Below are 16669 nucleotides of genomic sequence, written 5' to 3'. Positions count from 1 at the left end.
TCTTAAGTAAAATACAACATTTAATCTAAAAGCACTTCTAGAACCATTCAAAATAGTCTGCACTCTCAGTGATGTCACTGGTCCCTAGTGACTGGATAGGCTGCACTCTCAGTGATGTCACTGGTCCCTAGTGACTGGATAGGCTGCACTCTCAGTGATGTCACTGGTCCCTAGTGACTGGATAGGCTGCACTCTCAGTGATGTCACTGGTCCCTAGTGACTGGATAGGCTGCACTCTCAGTGATGTCACTGGTCCCTAGTGACTGGATAGGCTGCACTCTCAGTGATGTCACTGGCTCCTAGTGACTGGATAGGCTGCACTCTCAGTGATGTCACTGGTTCCTAGTGACTGGATAGGCTGCACTCTCAGTGATATCACTGGTTCCTAGTGAATGGATAGGCTGCACTCTCAGTGATATCACTGGTTCCTAGTGAATGGATAGGCTGCATTGTCAGTGTCAAGCTCATGCAATGACAGCCTGATGCAGAGATCATGGGACCTCTTGTGCCCCTGGTGGTCCCTGTGGTGTACTGCACTAGTGAATGTATAATCTAAAACTGGTTTTCTTTGTTCTCCTTTTCATGCTGTGAAATTTACTCTTTCATTATATGTCTCCGTTTTACCAGAAGGTAACATGACGGGAGATGAAGGTGTTAATTCTCCCTGCAGCATGAAAACAACCTGACTGTTCCAAAACCCAATTTTAGCTCTTTTTTTTTGGGGGGGGGGGGGGGAGGGAATAAAGCGATATCTAAAAAAGGGCTTTTGGAAGGAAACAGTCAGAGTGACCTAATTTACTCTCTCTCTACATCTGAGCATGAACAGAGTGAGCAGCAAGTGAGTCAGTGGGAGCGCTTGAATATTTCGGGGGCATTGATTAAAACTATTACAGAATAAAGCTCAAGGTGGTTTATATTACAGCAGAGATCTTTATTCTGGAGGAACTTTGGCAACAAAGGAGAACTGCGGCTTCTAATCGTGTCCTGGGTCCCAGCAAGGCCCTGTCGCGTGGACACATAACAGATCTAACACAGACCTCTGAGATTCCCGAAAGGGCTCATTTCTTACATGCAAAATAGCCGATAAGCGATGTGCACCTCACTCAGGTACAAAGTAAACCACAAAAGCTTCACATGTACGAATGTGAATTATACCAATGCAAATCCAAATGTATCCAGTGCACTTTGTAAGTGACATCCGCCGTGTGTTGGCGAGAGCTGCACTTTGTAAGTGACATCCGCCGTGTGTTGGCGAGAGCTGCACTTTGTAAGTGACATCCGCCGTGTGTTGGCGAGAGCTGCACTTTGTAAGTGACATCCGCCGTGTGTTGGCGAGAGCTGTACTTTGTAAGTGACATCCGCCGTGTGTTGGCGAGAGCTGTACTTTGTAAGCGACATCCGCCGTGTGTTGGGGAGAGTTGCACTTTTTCCCTCCAGTGGGTGTGACCAGCAGGCATTGGGGCGTGGCTATAATATTAGACAGTGCTTGGCTGCTCTCCAACTCTTCCTATCCCCATAATATACATGGGCAATGCTGCCTGCACTACTGTTAGGTGCACACAGTTCTCCCTTTTCAAGCAGAGCTGTGTGAAGCGGAGGCAGGGTCCAGCCACCTCAATTATAGAGTGCCCCAGGCTTGGAGGGGGGTTTTCCGGCACTAGGAAACCCCTCTCCCCTGGTTTGCCTATGGGCCCAGCAGGGGAATGCAATGTTAGGGGCCCCCTAAATTAGCGCTGTTGAAGGGGAGAGGCCAGCCCCAGAGAGGACCAAAGGTTTCTTTGAAAAGTAGAGACAGGAGTAAATTGGACATGACTGATATTAAACATGCATTTGCCTGTATGGATATTCTTGAACAGAGGTGTAATTGAGTATTCCGATTTTAAAAATTACACATATTAAACTTCATGTCATCTATTTATGTGCACGGTAGTATGATGGCATTATTTCATTGAATTAGTTTGCTGTAGGTACATAAAGTTGTAATTCAATAGAACGGCATCTATTGTATATATTAGAGTAAGGTCTGCGCTAGAGGATTTAGTATTCCTCTAGTACCAGTGGCCATCTATGTATTTTCTGCAGATTGACCTCCTTCCCCCCCATCACTTTACTATAAACGATTCACCGGGACAGGCTCGTACTGGAGCTGCCGTCCTGGCTGACCAATGTTAATAGATAGATACGTTATATAAATTCTTATCAATGCAATAAGAAATTATAACGAACGTGAGAAAAACACGCTGGGTCATAAACAGACCCCTACGACTCCTGTGAGCTGGGAATATCTTTGCAGAGACTTTCAGCTATGATTTTCATAGACATAATCCCTGTGGAAAATTCATCATAGCGACACCAGTGTGTGGGGTGTGTGCAGGTGTGTTTGACAACAACACAAGGCTGACATGGTACAGAACCTGGTACTAAGAAAAGCATGAAATCAGATGCAACTTGAACTTCAATAGAAAAAAAATCCCATTAAAATATTTCAATTCATCGAGTTCTGTACATTACATAAGGATATTACAAAATACAGAGGGGGTTGGTGCCAAGGAATTTCAATATCTGTATGTATATATATATATATATATATATATATATATATATATATATATATATACACACACACACTCCTGTAAATGGTGGGTTTAAAAAGTGGAGATGTTGCCTATAGCAACCAAGCAGATTCTAGTTGCTATTTTGTAGAATGTACTAAATAAATGACAGCTAGAATCTGATTGGTTGCTATAGGCAACATCTCCACTTTTCAAACCCGCCAGAAACTCGCAGCTTGATACATTTACCCCAGAGATGCAGATTAAGGGCAAATAAGGCGAAATAAGCAATACCAGGGCTACTATAATGATCTTTCAGCGTAGTTAGCTGTAATAACTTTTGTAGTTAAATATATAAGGTTAGGTAATTGTAGTGTGTTTCTCAGTGACAGTCCCGGTGAGGTCTTTCCCTTTGTGTTCTTGCCCTTGTATGTGACCATCATACTCAATGCAAGTAATGTCGCCAAAATTTTATATTTAATTTTATTGTAGTCCTCCCCCGTTCTGCACATGCTATGGCACATTTCCAAACTACAAAAGATAAGACCCATAATGCTTTATTTGCACAAGTGCATCTCTTTGTCCGCCAACTGCACTTCAAGGTGACGCCCACTAATCAGTTATTGGAACTGCTCCTATGAATGGGGGTTGTACCTTGTTTTGCAGACTTACTTGCAATGATGTGATTTATGATATTTTATTGTTACTCTACTAAGTGCTGATAATAAAGATTTTCTATATCTAAATCTCAATCTATTATTGCTGCAGTTTACCAACAAAGTTTTGCTGGGGCAGATGAGTGATACTTATGTCCTCCGTGATTCTGTCTGGCAACACTAAGAGGACTGTTACCGCATCGCCAGCCAGCCCAGGATGCCTCTGCACGTGTGCGACACGACATAGTCGGCTCAGCGGGGCTGGGAGCGAGGACTTGTCTTCCAGTTACACTGTCTATTAAAAAAAAAATGAAAATAAATATCAATAATTCCCTGGGACTTCAGTGTGTGTGTGTGTGTGTGTGTGTGTGTGTGTGTGTGTGTGTGTGTGTGTGTGTGTGTGTGTGTGTGTGTGTGTGTGTGTGTGTGTGTGTGTGTGTGTGTGTGTGTGTGTGGTGGGGGAGGGGGGTTGATTTAAATAAATAAAGCACCTTTTCCCCTATTATCCCCAGCTGAGATGGCAATATCAATAAGAGCACTGTGGCGGTACTTGTACCACTGCTGTCCATAGTAAGTAGGTTTCCCCATCAGAAATCCAACAAGACTCTTTGCAGTGTGGTTACTATTGACGGTATTGGGAGAACTTGGTTATCACACTATGATAAATAGGCCCTTTAGACTTTCCATTGATGATGAATCTAAGGGCTAGATTTACTAAGCTGCGGGTTTGAAAAAGTGGGGATGTTGCCTATAGCAACCAATCAGATTCTAGCTTTCATTTATTTAGCACTTTCTACAAAATGACAGCTAGAATCTGATTGGTTGCTATAGGCAACATCCCCACTTTTTCAAACCCGCAGCTTAGTAAATCTAGCCCTAAGTGTCTTTGTGGCTGTCTGAGAATTACAGCCTACACAAGCTGAAAGATCTTTGTAAAGGGCTGTAATGTTTTATACCCATAAGTCAAATGTATCCTGAACCAAATTGAAATATCAGGAAAATCTGCTGTTCATTGTAACCCTGCACTAGTTCAAAAGTATCATTCCATATCCTATCACTAAGCTTCATTGGAACAGTGACTGCAATAATCTGGTCAGCCAAACAATCGTAACTTGATTTCATAAATACCTAATTTAACGCTTAAAGGTGCAGGTAGCCTGGGTGTCTCTCCACATTGTCGCTAGATTGCACAGTCTGGGCCCCTACCTCCAACATTTCACAGAGGTGCGTCTACCCCTTTACTTCCTACACCATCATAACTCTTCTTCCCCATCAATCTATTTATGAATGGCCCCACCACAATTAGTGACTTTTTTTTATATCCGTGATTTTAACATTTACATCATACTTGCCTATTTTCAGTAGGCGACGTCCGGGAGGGTCTTGACTAATGGGCGGGGTGCCTCGAATCGCGTTATTTTGGCCCCACCCCTACGAGTAAAATGACGTCTTGTCGTGGGGGGCGGGTCCAAAATGACGCAATTCTCGGTGAATCGCGTCATTTGAACAAGGGAATTCCGAGATACGGGAGAAATGCCAGCTCTCGCGGGAGCCCGGGAGACTGACCCTAATTTCGGGAGTCTCCCAGACTTTCCGGGAAAGTTGGTAAGTATGATTTACATTTTGTGTATGTACCACATCTCCTGCAGGATCACAGACACTCAGTTGGTGGATCTGCTATTTAGAGATAGAGACTGTCTGGCTATATGGCTGCTATGTGACTTAAGTAATGCTTATTAATAATTGCCATGCAGCTTATGCACTGCCAGACAGCCTCATTGAAACCACAGACCACAAATAAATGACTATATATGTAAATGTCAGTGTTCCTACCTTCTTTAGTCCATGGGAGGGTGAAGGCTGGTCCAGTCTCTCTCTGCTGGTCTGTATGTGGGGTCAGGAGGGGACATCTCTTCCTCTCCTGGGCCAGCTCTGGTGCAGGAGCTCCGCAGAGTGAGGACTGACTGCCTGAGCTGTCCCCAGCAGTGCCTGCCAGAGCCAATCACAACTCACTGAGACTTAGGACTGTATCTTGCAGGCATTGTTGAAGACAGCTCAGGCCACGCCCCCTGCTATGAAATACTGACAATTACGCCATTGCATAACATGAGGCGGGGCTTATTGGAGCAAACCGCATCATTAAGCCCCACCCAGACCCGGGAGGACTCCCTGAGTGAACCTCCCGGATAGTAGAGACTATGCCTTATGTATCATGTGTTCTCCACACCTCTTAGATTGTAAGCTCATGTGGGCAGGATAGTGTTTAACTTCTGTTTCTTGTCTTTCTATATAATTTGGTTGTATCGTGATAAATAAAAGATATTAATAATGAGATGTGGACAGTTCAGTAGGAAATCTTCGTAAAGATATATGTTATTCACCAAACAGCGGAGCTCTCGGTCCTTACTCCACCTATACAAAAAATATATAACTATTTGAAAAATAAGAATGAGGTTTTGTATGGTCCCTTTAAGACATTATCACATAATGTTTGTATAATGAATGGTAGAAATCTGGCTGAACATTCGCTGCTCAGGTATCACTGTTAACACTTGTGCTATTATAGGACACAACAGGCGTTAAGTGTATGACTCACAACTGTCAGGATGACTGTGTCTTGTTAAGGGATATTGTATTTTAAGATCCCCTGTGAAATGCAAGGACCACAGACACCGAGAAGTTGTAAGAATCTGGGATTGGGTCTGAACTGCGCCCTCTGTGTGGTTTTATCTAACAGGGTCTTCCTGCGGGATCTGTCTTTGGAGGGAAAGATATTTCTGTGGCTTAATCCTGAACATAATGATTAATGGGGTAACAGTAAGAGGAGATACAAGGATGAGATATGACTGATAATAGCCGGACTGCTTGCACTCTGTCTGCGTGCCACGCTGATAATATTTCCTCCTCAGGTTTATCTCTTGTGTATCTTGTCCCCTATGATTCCACATCTTTTGAGATGTCCCCTTTCGCTTGTTAAGGTTGTGTATCCAGGATAGAACATTATGTGGAAGCTGAGAGAGACTATGGGCTAGATTTACTAAGCTGCGGCTTTGAAAAAGTGGGGATGTTGCCTATAGCAACCAATCAGATTCTAGCTGTCATTTTGTAGAAGGTACTAAATAAATGAAAGCTAGAATCTGATTGGTTGCTATAGGCAACATCCCCACTTTTTCAAACCCGCAGCTTAGTAAATCTAGCCCTATGTCCTTTTTATCTTGGATGGGGGGGTTACAATACTTTCTTGTCTCTTAATCGTTTTGAATTTGACTTCAGAATCTTCTATACTCTCTAGGGCTGATCTGTAGAATATATTTTTGACTGTAGACACTGAAATATTCCTCACTCCCGTGTTGGGGGTCTTCAGATGCCGTCTCTCCTCCACGTCTCGCTGCACCTGTTACCTGCCATGAGACCGTGAGACCGGCTCCGCACGACGCTCTTGACAAGTTTGATCTTCAAATTAAGACGAGGCCTTCGGGATAAAACAGGGTAAACAGTTTGTGCAAACAGCCACAGACGCAACAGCTCCCAGCCACTTAGATCCGGTGTTTTGCATCGCTAGAAGTCCCACACGAGCTGGCGCCACATCTGGCGCCGATCGCTTATACCGGAGGCTGTTTACCTGTCATCTCCAAGTCGCTTTTCCTACTTCTTTGTCGATTCAGAAAGATTTGGGATTTTTATTATCGGATATCTTCTTTTTCTGAGCGGTCCTTAGCAAGTTGTCTGAGAATTCTATAAAAGGATTGTCAGGTGTGGAAATGGTGAAGGGCACCTCTAAACTATTAGCGTTCATGGCGGTGAGAGCACTTACCGCCTAGTGATATGTATTTTAAATAAAGTCCTGATTGGCTGCTGTACGATATAGTGCATGTTTATGTAATTAGCTTTGCACTAGTGTTTAATATCCCACTTTATGTTCCTTAAAGCTCATCTTTTTGGATAAAAAAAATTGCACTCTTATGTCTGAGACATACTAAGGGTCACTTATATACGTGCAAGAATTACTTTGTTTTGCGCATGCGTACCTAGGTGCATTCTGCTTTTTTGGGCTGCCCTCGAACTGCTCCTAATATTGCAGCTGGAGACGCGCGTTCTTGAAGCGGTAATAATGGCACGTAAGCATCCTGCCTACTATCACCTTAAGACCACCCCATAAGTTAAACGTGACAATCCAGCTCACTATCCTTTGAATCTTATCCTGCAAAATGCAATCTGAGTTTAGCTACGAGCGCCACAACCTACTCCCCACCGCCATCTTGTCATGCAGATTGGTCCGCTTCTTATGAAACTCATTAAAAGGGTTACGTCTGATATCTTGACCTCCTTTACCTTCTTACTCTTATTTAACTATCACCTTAAATAACAACACGAGACCTGAGTGTGGCAAATTTAAACGATTAAATTTAAATACAAGTTAACCCGTGCATGATACTCATGCATTCTAGTCAAATCAAGCTACTTAAGGTGTTAAAAAGGTTCTTGTCATGCATTTGGGCCTAGTCCAGGCCTCCTCAGGGGAAGAGCGTTACTTCCCGACGTAAGCGCCCTTTTTTAACATGGTTTTGTCCACATGTCACCACCTCATCATTCTTCTCCATCACCTCATCCTTCATCTTCATCGCCACATCCTTAATCTCCATCGTCTTACTGTTCTGAAACCTCTCGATACACAACGTTTCTGCTAAACACCTTATCGCTGTGCTCAATCAGTCTTCCTTGAAGGGCAGTATTCATAACCTGCACTTTCACATCACTGCTTCTCCGTACTCGTGAAAATGCGACATACAATTGTCCATGACCAAGAGTTTGAGCCCTCAACCGGTAAATTTAGCCTTTACTACCCCTCCCACGGTAGGAAGGAGGGATGATGGAAGTTAACTGACTTCACTATTATAATTTTTTTGTCAAATAATGTCAGTATACCAAATTTCAGGTCAATTGGATGAGCCCTTTCTGAGAAAATAGTTTTTTACACACACACACACACTAACACACGCCGCTAGGCTTATATATATTAGATGGTTGTGGAGAATAGAGCAGTCAGTCTAACGTCTGCCGGGCAAAACCCAACTGTCCCAGCGTTAACCATTGGGACCTCATCAACTGGGGAACAACCAAACCCCTGGGTTCAAGTGGAGGACCAACCAATCACACCCCGGGTGCACATATCTACCTTAGCGGGACACCGCGTCCCGGTTTTACAGAACCCACCCATCCTCCGGGCTAGACGAAAGCAACCACAGGGCAACCCACAGGGGCGGTGCCTGTACCGAGACTGTAGCCAATTCACTCGAAGAGAGGCGGGTTCATCGTGGCCCAATACCGTAAATGTGCGCCCAAACCACTGGCCGTCAACTGTACTGCGTTTTTCGGCCACTCTCCATCCAGGCTCACAGGCAGCCATGTCAGCCGCCAATAACTGAGCCCCATCCTGATCAGCATCCACTCGTTTCCTCATGCTACCAAGAACCAACAACCAGGGGGGGGTAAGTGGGCAATGTCCAGAACTGCAGAGCTTGATTAACTCTCCTCCCATCCCACTTATAGCCTCTGTCTCCCCCTCTCCTATGACACCAGATGGGCGTACTCCTATAGTTAACTATTAAACTCCAGAGAATAATCCAGTTAAAGATACATCCAGAGCTTCGGTCTCATTCAATCCCTCAGTTCTTAACACTTCTGCAAAAACAGGCGCGTTACATCACAAAACTGAGGCACTGCGGGTCACACATGTTCATAGATGACCTTTGCTGCGTTACAAATGTATTATTGAGTAAAGCTGAATAATACGGCCACTGGGGGGCGCTGTTCCATTGCTGCCTGTGGACAATTTAATTGTATCTGTATATTCTTACTTTAGATTCTATACCGATATCTCATATAGTGTTATAAGATGAAGCATAATCCCAATCATACATATTTACACTCAGGAACATAAAAAAGAGCAGCTTTTCTGTGATAAAGGGATTTATTGAACAAGACCCTCCATTATGAAGATGATAGGAAATCTTCTGTTGGGGAATCTAACAGAACAATAGCGCCGGGACATCTGAGCGATGCCCAGCTCCCTGGCGACACTGGCCGTCAGCGCTAAGAGGACCGATCTGCAGACCAGCCTGTTGTCAGTCTGCGTACGCCTTTTGCCACCATCTTGGTGTTCTAAGCCAGGTCTGGCCAACCTGCTTCTCTCCAGCTGTTGCGAAACTACAATCCCCAGCATGCTTTGTCAGTAGATAGACAGTAGATAGCTGGCAGGGCATGCTGGGTATTGTAGTTTCACAACACCTGGTGAGTCACAGGTTAGTCAGGCCTACTCTAAGCCTTGCAGTAAATGTGGTACAATAAACTAACACAAACATGGCATTTGTTGCAGTTTTGTATTGTAAATGGCCCTTACTGTGTTTTAACATATTAGGGGTATATTTACTAAACTGTAGGTTTGAAAAGTAGAGATGTTGCCTATAGCAACCAATCAGGCTCTAGCTGTCATTTAGTAGAATGTACTAAATAAATGTTAAGTAGAATCTGATTGGTTGCTGTAGGCAACATCTGTACTTTTTCGAACCCGCAGTTTAGTAAATATACCCCTAAGTCTTTTGTTTCCCTTTAAGTCTTCTCAGTTCTAGCACAATTATCCCTGTACATCCAGTGATAATGTGGCTGCCGTGTCATTGTCAGGGACAGTCCTCACGTTTGGAAGATTCGTCTATAGAAATATTTGCTTCTTCCTATTTTTAACACTGATACTTTCTCGTTACCACTTCTCTTGTACTGTACATGAGATTCAGCGTTGGATATCACAAGGAAGCTGTATGAATCACAGCCTCTTGCAGTAAACTATTAGAAGGACCAGTAAATCCCACCATGTAAATATTCATACTGCCGATGACTCACGAAGGCAAAGTGTTGAGTGTCGCGCTGAAGCTCCGCTGCTATTATGTTATAAAATAAAGTGTGATGGATTATTACCTCCACGCTCCATTACAGACAGCTGATGCCTCAACTTTAAGGCAATATTCTAATGGGATCCGGTCCATAGGCAAACCGAGGGGGGGGGGGGGGGGGTTCCTAGTGCCTGGAAACCCCCCTCCAAGCCTGGGGCACTGTATAATTGAGGTGGCTGGACCCTGCCCCCCGCTTCACACGGCTCTGCTTGAAAAGGGAGAGCTGCGTGCACCTAACAGTAGTGCAGGCAGCATTGCCCATGTATATTATGGGGATAGGAAGAGTTGGAGAGCAGCCAAGCACTGTCTAATATTAGAGCCACGCCCCCATGCATGCTGGTCACGCCCACTGGCGGCGTGGTGTGGAAACCCCTCTCTACAAATCCTGCGTTTGCCCCTGCAGTCATCCGCCAAGGTTTGCCAAATGGTAGCACGGGCCTAAATCTGCTGCAGGTCAAACACGACTGTCCCTGTGTATTAATCTAGCAATCGCAATACTGCAGAGAACGTCTGCCGCGCATAATCTCAGATAGAGAAGCACCTCCCTCCTAACATGGCTGCTCACTGGGTATTTAGCTAAGTATCAACTGGACAACTTATGTCATGCATATAATCCAGCTCAGTAGGCCACATTTGTTGTTGTTTCTATAGATATATATTTTAGATTCTATAGCGGCGTTATTTGCTGGTTACATTAATCGGGAATTGAGTTCTAATCATACTCGTCTTGCTCTTTTTCTGACCTCATGGAGACTAGGTTAGAAAAGACGTGGTGGGTGTGACTTGATGACATCATTAGCCATCAATGTGTTTAATTACGCTAGCCAATTGCAACCTCACCATCTGCCCGCTCATGGTTCACTGGGAGAGGCATGGCCTGGTGAAACGGTCCTTGGAGTCCAGGAGGCCCCACCCCTCCCGTATGCAATCATTGGTCATGCATTCCACATATCCTCTTACATCTGTATACCATACACAATGTGTAAAAATGCAAAAAATTGCCTCTGGAATTTGCACTAAAATCCAGCAATGTGTACAGTAAAAGCAAAGTTGGGATTAAATAAAAAATAATAATCATAATTTTCCCAAACTCCACCCAGATCCACTTATCCCACATTCTCATACGTTATGCCCACTTTCAGACAAGACCAATGCCCTTTTCGGGTCTGACCATTATAACCGCTCCCTCAAAGACTGTTGGGATATATGACTTGCATGTAAGCAATCACAATAATAATCATTTTTGTTCTCCAGTGTGTGGAATGACAGGGGGTATATTTCAGGCTCCAAATTATGGAACAATTCTTATCTAGGAAACCCTGTTTATAAATCACAGATTCAAAGTCTGTCCCTCAGTAATCTTCTATTCTATACCAATAAATGTCTACATCTCATTACTTAAACATTGTTTCTTTTGTGTATAAAATACAAAGGCCACAAACATTTGCTCTTTTCTCCTGTGTGTTTGTTTACTCTCGTAGGAAATGAACTGCTAGAAGCCTTTTGTATTAATTTGCTTATTGTGAATACTGTTCCAACACTGTCCCACTTTTTGTGTCTCTATTGCAGGTACGTACCAAGGTCAGTGGGCAGCTGGAATACGCCAAGGGTACGGAGTGCGCCAGAGTGTCCCCTATGGAATCGCCGCAGTTATTAGGTCCCCCCTTAGGACCTCTATAAACTCGCTCCGTAGCGAACACACCAATGGAACAGCGATACACCCAGATACCTCCTGTGGAGTGGCTGGCAGCCCCGCTGTCTCTAGAGGGGGGTTCGTGTTGATGGCCCACAGTGACGCAGAGATGTTAAAGAACAAGAAAAAGGGCATCTTCAGAAGGTCCATTCTAAGTGGCCTGAAGCTCCGTAAATCAGAATCGAAAAGCTCTTTAGCCAGCCAGCGGAGCAAACAGAGCTCGTTCCGCAGCGAGGCCGGCATGAGTACCGTGAGCTCCACTGCCAGCGATATCAACTCCACCATCAGCCTGGGTGAAGGGGAGACTGAACTCTCGGTCATCGAGGACGATATCGATGCCACCACCACCGAGGTCTACCTGGGTGAGTGGAAGCACGACAAGCGGTCTGGTTTCGGGGTGAGCCAACGCTCCGACGGACTAAAATATGAGGGGGAGTGGGCGAACAACAAGCGGCATGGATATGGTTGCATGACGTTCCCCGACGGTACCAAGGAGGAAGGAAAGTACAAGCAGAATGTCCTAGTAAGTGGGAAGAGGAAGAATCTGATTCCGCTCCGAGCCAGCAAGATCCGGGAGAAAGTGGACCGGGCGGTGGAACAAGCGGAGAGGGCGAGTAACATCGCCAAGCAGAAGGCCGAGATCGCAGCATCAAGGTGAGGGGAGCAAGGGGGGTCCGTGAAAGTAACATTGGACTCTGCTAGTAGGCTTTAGGCACATGTTACGGAGTTAGGACTTGGTTTGTACTTCTTTAATTTGATATCGTCTTCTACAGATAGGAGAAAATAAATAAATAGATAAAGGAACAAATTTGCTCCTGGACAATATATGTTGCGATGTCATTGGTGCAAATGTATTTATTTATATATTTATTGTTTTTTGCATGCAAGGAAAAGACTGGCTGTGCACAGATACTGCTCAGATTTATGTTTACACTGCAATTTAGAGTTGAGCTAAGACACATCCCCTTCGAACTCTAAATCTGTCTGGACCTTTTAAAGTTGCCCCCCCCCCCCCCCCTGCAGTGCAACATGGGTTTGCCAAGGTGGAAATAATGTTCCTTTTTCTGTTGCTTTGCTTTAAATCCCATTGTGTACCTTATAGGAATTTTCCATGTATTTCTAATACCCCCCGTTCTCCATAACATGTGATACATTATCCCAGTGACTTACGGATACAGAGAGCTTTATCCATAACTGCAGAGTTGTATGTACACTGTAAAATCACACTGCACTTTGGTGTCATTTGCATGAAAGGCAAAAGTAGTGCAAGTCCCATAGTGCACTAATATTATATGTATAAACCCCCTTCTGCCTGATATATTATGTCCGTATACGGTCTGGTCAGATTATCTCATCCTCTTGAGTCACTTCAGTACTGACAGATGTATCGGAAACCTTCCTTACACTTTGTATGGCAGGACATGACGGCTTATCATGAAACAAATGTAAGTGACGGAGAGAAGCCATAAGGACACAATAAATGTAATTTATAAATGTGCGTGATAACTCCCCCTATTACCGACAGTCCAGCTGAAAATGCTCTTGATGGAATGCGTAGGGCGTTTCTACAAGATCCAAGGGGTATATTTAAGAAAGCACGGTAGTGCACTATCGTGCATTTACCGTGTAAATTAGGCCAGGATGTGCTCTCCGCAAATTTATTAAAGGTGCATTGCAGCAGATATCATTGATATCTGCTGCTTTGCACTCCTGATCGTTTTTGCGAGCAGTCACCATTCAACAGAATGGTGACTGCTCCTGGCCACAATCTAACAAGTCCCGAAAAAATATTTTTTCCGGGAACTTGTTGTGTTAATGTACGCCAGCTTCATAGGAATTACTTGTAAAAGTTGTGTCCGGAGAGCAGAGCTGGACAGCGCATGCGCAGGGAGTGATCTTGTGATCCCTCCCTGTCACAGCCTCAAGCTCTCCGGACGGCACATGCGCAGTTGCATGAAGAAGAGAAAGTACACCGAAGAGGAGGAGATCGGGAGACAGCGCGACCGAAGAGCCAGTGGTGAGTATGGTTTTTTTATCACAGAAACAGCAGTTTTTCGGAACTGCTGTTTCTGTGATCCATTTTTAATAAATTTGAGAAAGACATCAATCCTTATCCATGCGATAAGGATTGATAAGTATTTCTCGTTTTGTCCGATAAATGTGCCCCCAAGCCTGTATCTAGCTCCTGCCATCAGAACATGTAAAACGTTGATGTGTAGATTCATGCGATCCCATAAAACTTGGAGCATTTGTGCAAAAACAGGCGCATGACACCCAATTGTAAATGCCACCTAAAGCTGCGATAACATTTCAGTGGTTTTAAATATTAAAAGCTTAAATATCCGGATCCCTATGAACACCCCCCCCCCCCCTCCCCCCGCTACATCACACAGTCCCGGTTATCAAGGGGAAGCAGAAGAACATTGATAGATAGTAATGCAACTGTAATATATCTGTTTGGTAGACTTAAAACTGAGTTTCTATGAATTAATAATGTGCTATGGGCATCACGCTTGTTTGTTTTGAATTTCCAGGGGTACAGGGAGAACTGGTTATCTCACAATGTAAGAGGTGATGTCTTTGATTGACATATTACTCAATAGGCCCTTCAGTACTGGCTTGTCACGTACCAACTACATTATTACATCGGATGTGTTTCAGATGCAGGTCACATCCAAGATCATCTATATTATTCCTTCTGCTTGTATGATAGTGTTGTGCAGTCAGACACATTACTTACTAGTGAATAGAACATGTATATTATGTATTTCTACCGTCATTCTGATAGCCGGGCTCCCATGCGACCCGATCATGTGATCTGATTGTTGCTCAGAACATCCAAATTTCCTTTCAGGTTCTAGACATGGTAGAACAGATTGGGGAACACGTACCTTGCTAATTTTGGGTTCATCGTTAGTATAAAATTATGGGAAATCAAAACTCGTGAGTTAAAGCTTTTTAGGGGCAGATTAATTTCGGCCACGTTAGTCTAGGATTAATGCGGCGTTAGTACCATTACCTTCAATAGGGTAATTTAATCTCAGACTTTTACTCACGGGAGGTGCGAGCAAAAATCAGCGTTAAAAATAACGGAAATAGGGGCACATTTATCATTAATCGGCAAAAGTGAGAAATAGTTATCAATCCTTATCGCAAGGATAAGGATTGAACTATTTCTCACATTTATTAAAAAAGGAACACAGAGACAGCAGTTCCGAAAAACTGCTGTTTCTGTGATAGAGAAAAATCACACTTACCCCCTCTTCGGATGTGCTGTCTCGGGATCTCCTCTTCGTTCCTCTTCTTCCTTCAATTACGCATGTGCAGTGCACATGCGCACAAAGTCCCCACTCTGTCTCTGCAACTATCGTTGCAGAGAGAGCGCGCTGAGTAACAGGGAGGGATCATGTGATCCCTCCACACATGCGCTGTCCAGCTCTGCTCTTCGTAGCAGAGCTGACAGCAGTGGATGTCTTCAATTCGGATGATGTACGCCAGCTGCAGCTGGTAAAGACAAGTTCCCAAAAAAAAATAATTTCCGGGACTTGTTAAGATTGCGGCCAGTAGCAGTCACCATTCTGTTGAATGGTGACTGCTCGCAAAAACGATCAGGAGTGCAAAGCAGCAGATATCCATGATATCTGCTGCGATGCACCTTTAATAAATTTGCGAAGGGCACATCGGGACTTTAATTCCACGGTAAGTGCACAATAGTGCACTACCGTGATTTGTTAAATATGCCCCATAGTGTGCAGGAAGCGTTATTCCTAGAATAACACAGCCGAATTGTATTGGGGAAAAAACAGACGACTCTGGGGGAACCAGGAAAATATCATGACTTTATAAACACATAATAAACAAACGTCATCATTAGCCGATAAACTAATGTCAGCATTAGTCGATTTCCACGGCCAGTACCTCGCAGCCAATAGGTTTCCATGCTGTTACTGGGCAGATTTACATCTTCTATACAGTGATCATTAAATCTCATCTCTATGTCGTACATGTACCAGCGGACAGTTCTGCCATTAGTCAGAGCCCTATTTAACTGTGTGAATTTTATTTCAATACGGACGTCACATTTTGTGCATCGTGTTGGCATATTGTGTATTTTGTGGTATATTGCCCATTCAGACGGTCTGGAGTCCCCTTAATGTTATCTCCAGACAAAGCTGTTTAAGTGACAGGTCGGATTTTCCAGTTTTAGTTGTCAAACATAAGCGGATATTACCTGGGAAAATAAGAAATTTCAATGTGATTTTTTTTCCTGTTACTTTAAGTGCATAATTGCTTCCATTCCTCTTCATTGTCTCCTACTTGTAATGTCTAGTACTATTTATCAATATGCGGCGATAAGGATGATATTTTATATCGCTGTTTATAGTGTTGATAAGAAAAATCACTCATCACCGCAATTAATCAAGGAAATATTGCAGAGGCAGCTCAATGATACTCCAAGGGCCCAGAGCCGTAAGGGGTAACTTAGCACCTTCCTGGGCCAGTCTTTGCGGATAGGCGCGTTGGTGTATTGGGTGAAGCACGGGCACTGATGGTAATACCGTCTATTGATGGCATTGAGTGTTTTCACCCTTAAATATAGATTAGATTCCTTCTATTAATCAAAAGTTCATAAAAGGTGCCTTATTCAACCTTTTATTTTGCACTGATTTCTAACTATATATAGTGTGTGTGTATATATCTGTGTGTGTGTATATCTGTGTGTGTGTATATCTGTGTGTGTATATATCTGTGTGTGTGTATATCTGTGTGTGTGTGTATATCTGTGTGTGTGTATATATCTGTGTGTGTGTATATATCTGT

The 16669-nt window shown here is 43.8% G+C and overlaps 2 protein-coding genes across 3 annotated transcripts in view; one reads left to right on the top strand and one right to left on the bottom strand.

Annotated features, from left to right (window-relative positions):
* The window catches only part of ZCCHC14 (zinc finger CCHC-type containing 14), a 92363-nt gene extending 87176 nt beyond the window's left edge, over nt 1-5187 (bottom strand). Inside the window, exon 1 of the mRNA XM_075189310.1 lies at nt 5042-5187. The gene's annotated coding sequence lies outside the window, so the exon portion shown is untranslated. The remainder of the gene's footprint in view (nt 1-5041) is intronic.
* Nucleotides 1-16669, top strand: part of JPH3 (junctophilin 3) — an 81774-nt gene that overhangs the window by 27755 nt on the left and 37350 nt on the right. For both annotated transcript variants that reach the window (XM_075189315.1, XM_075189314.1), the window contains exon 2: nt 11725-12502. In XM_075189315.1, the coding sequence (XP_075045416.1) occupies nt 11725-12502 (778 nt within the window). The remainder of the gene's footprint in view (nt 1-11724; nt 12503-16669) is intronic.

Source organism: Mixophyes fleayi, chromosome 10, assembly GCF_038048845.1.
Source record: "Mixophyes fleayi isolate aMixFle1 chromosome 10, aMixFle1.hap1, whole genome shotgun sequence".
Taxonomy (NCBI): domain Eukaryota; kingdom Metazoa; phylum Chordata; class Amphibia; order Anura; family Limnodynastidae; genus Mixophyes; species Mixophyes fleayi.
The sequence above is the reverse complement of the archived record's forward strand: the minus strand, read 5'-3'. Positions and strand labels throughout refer to the sequence as shown.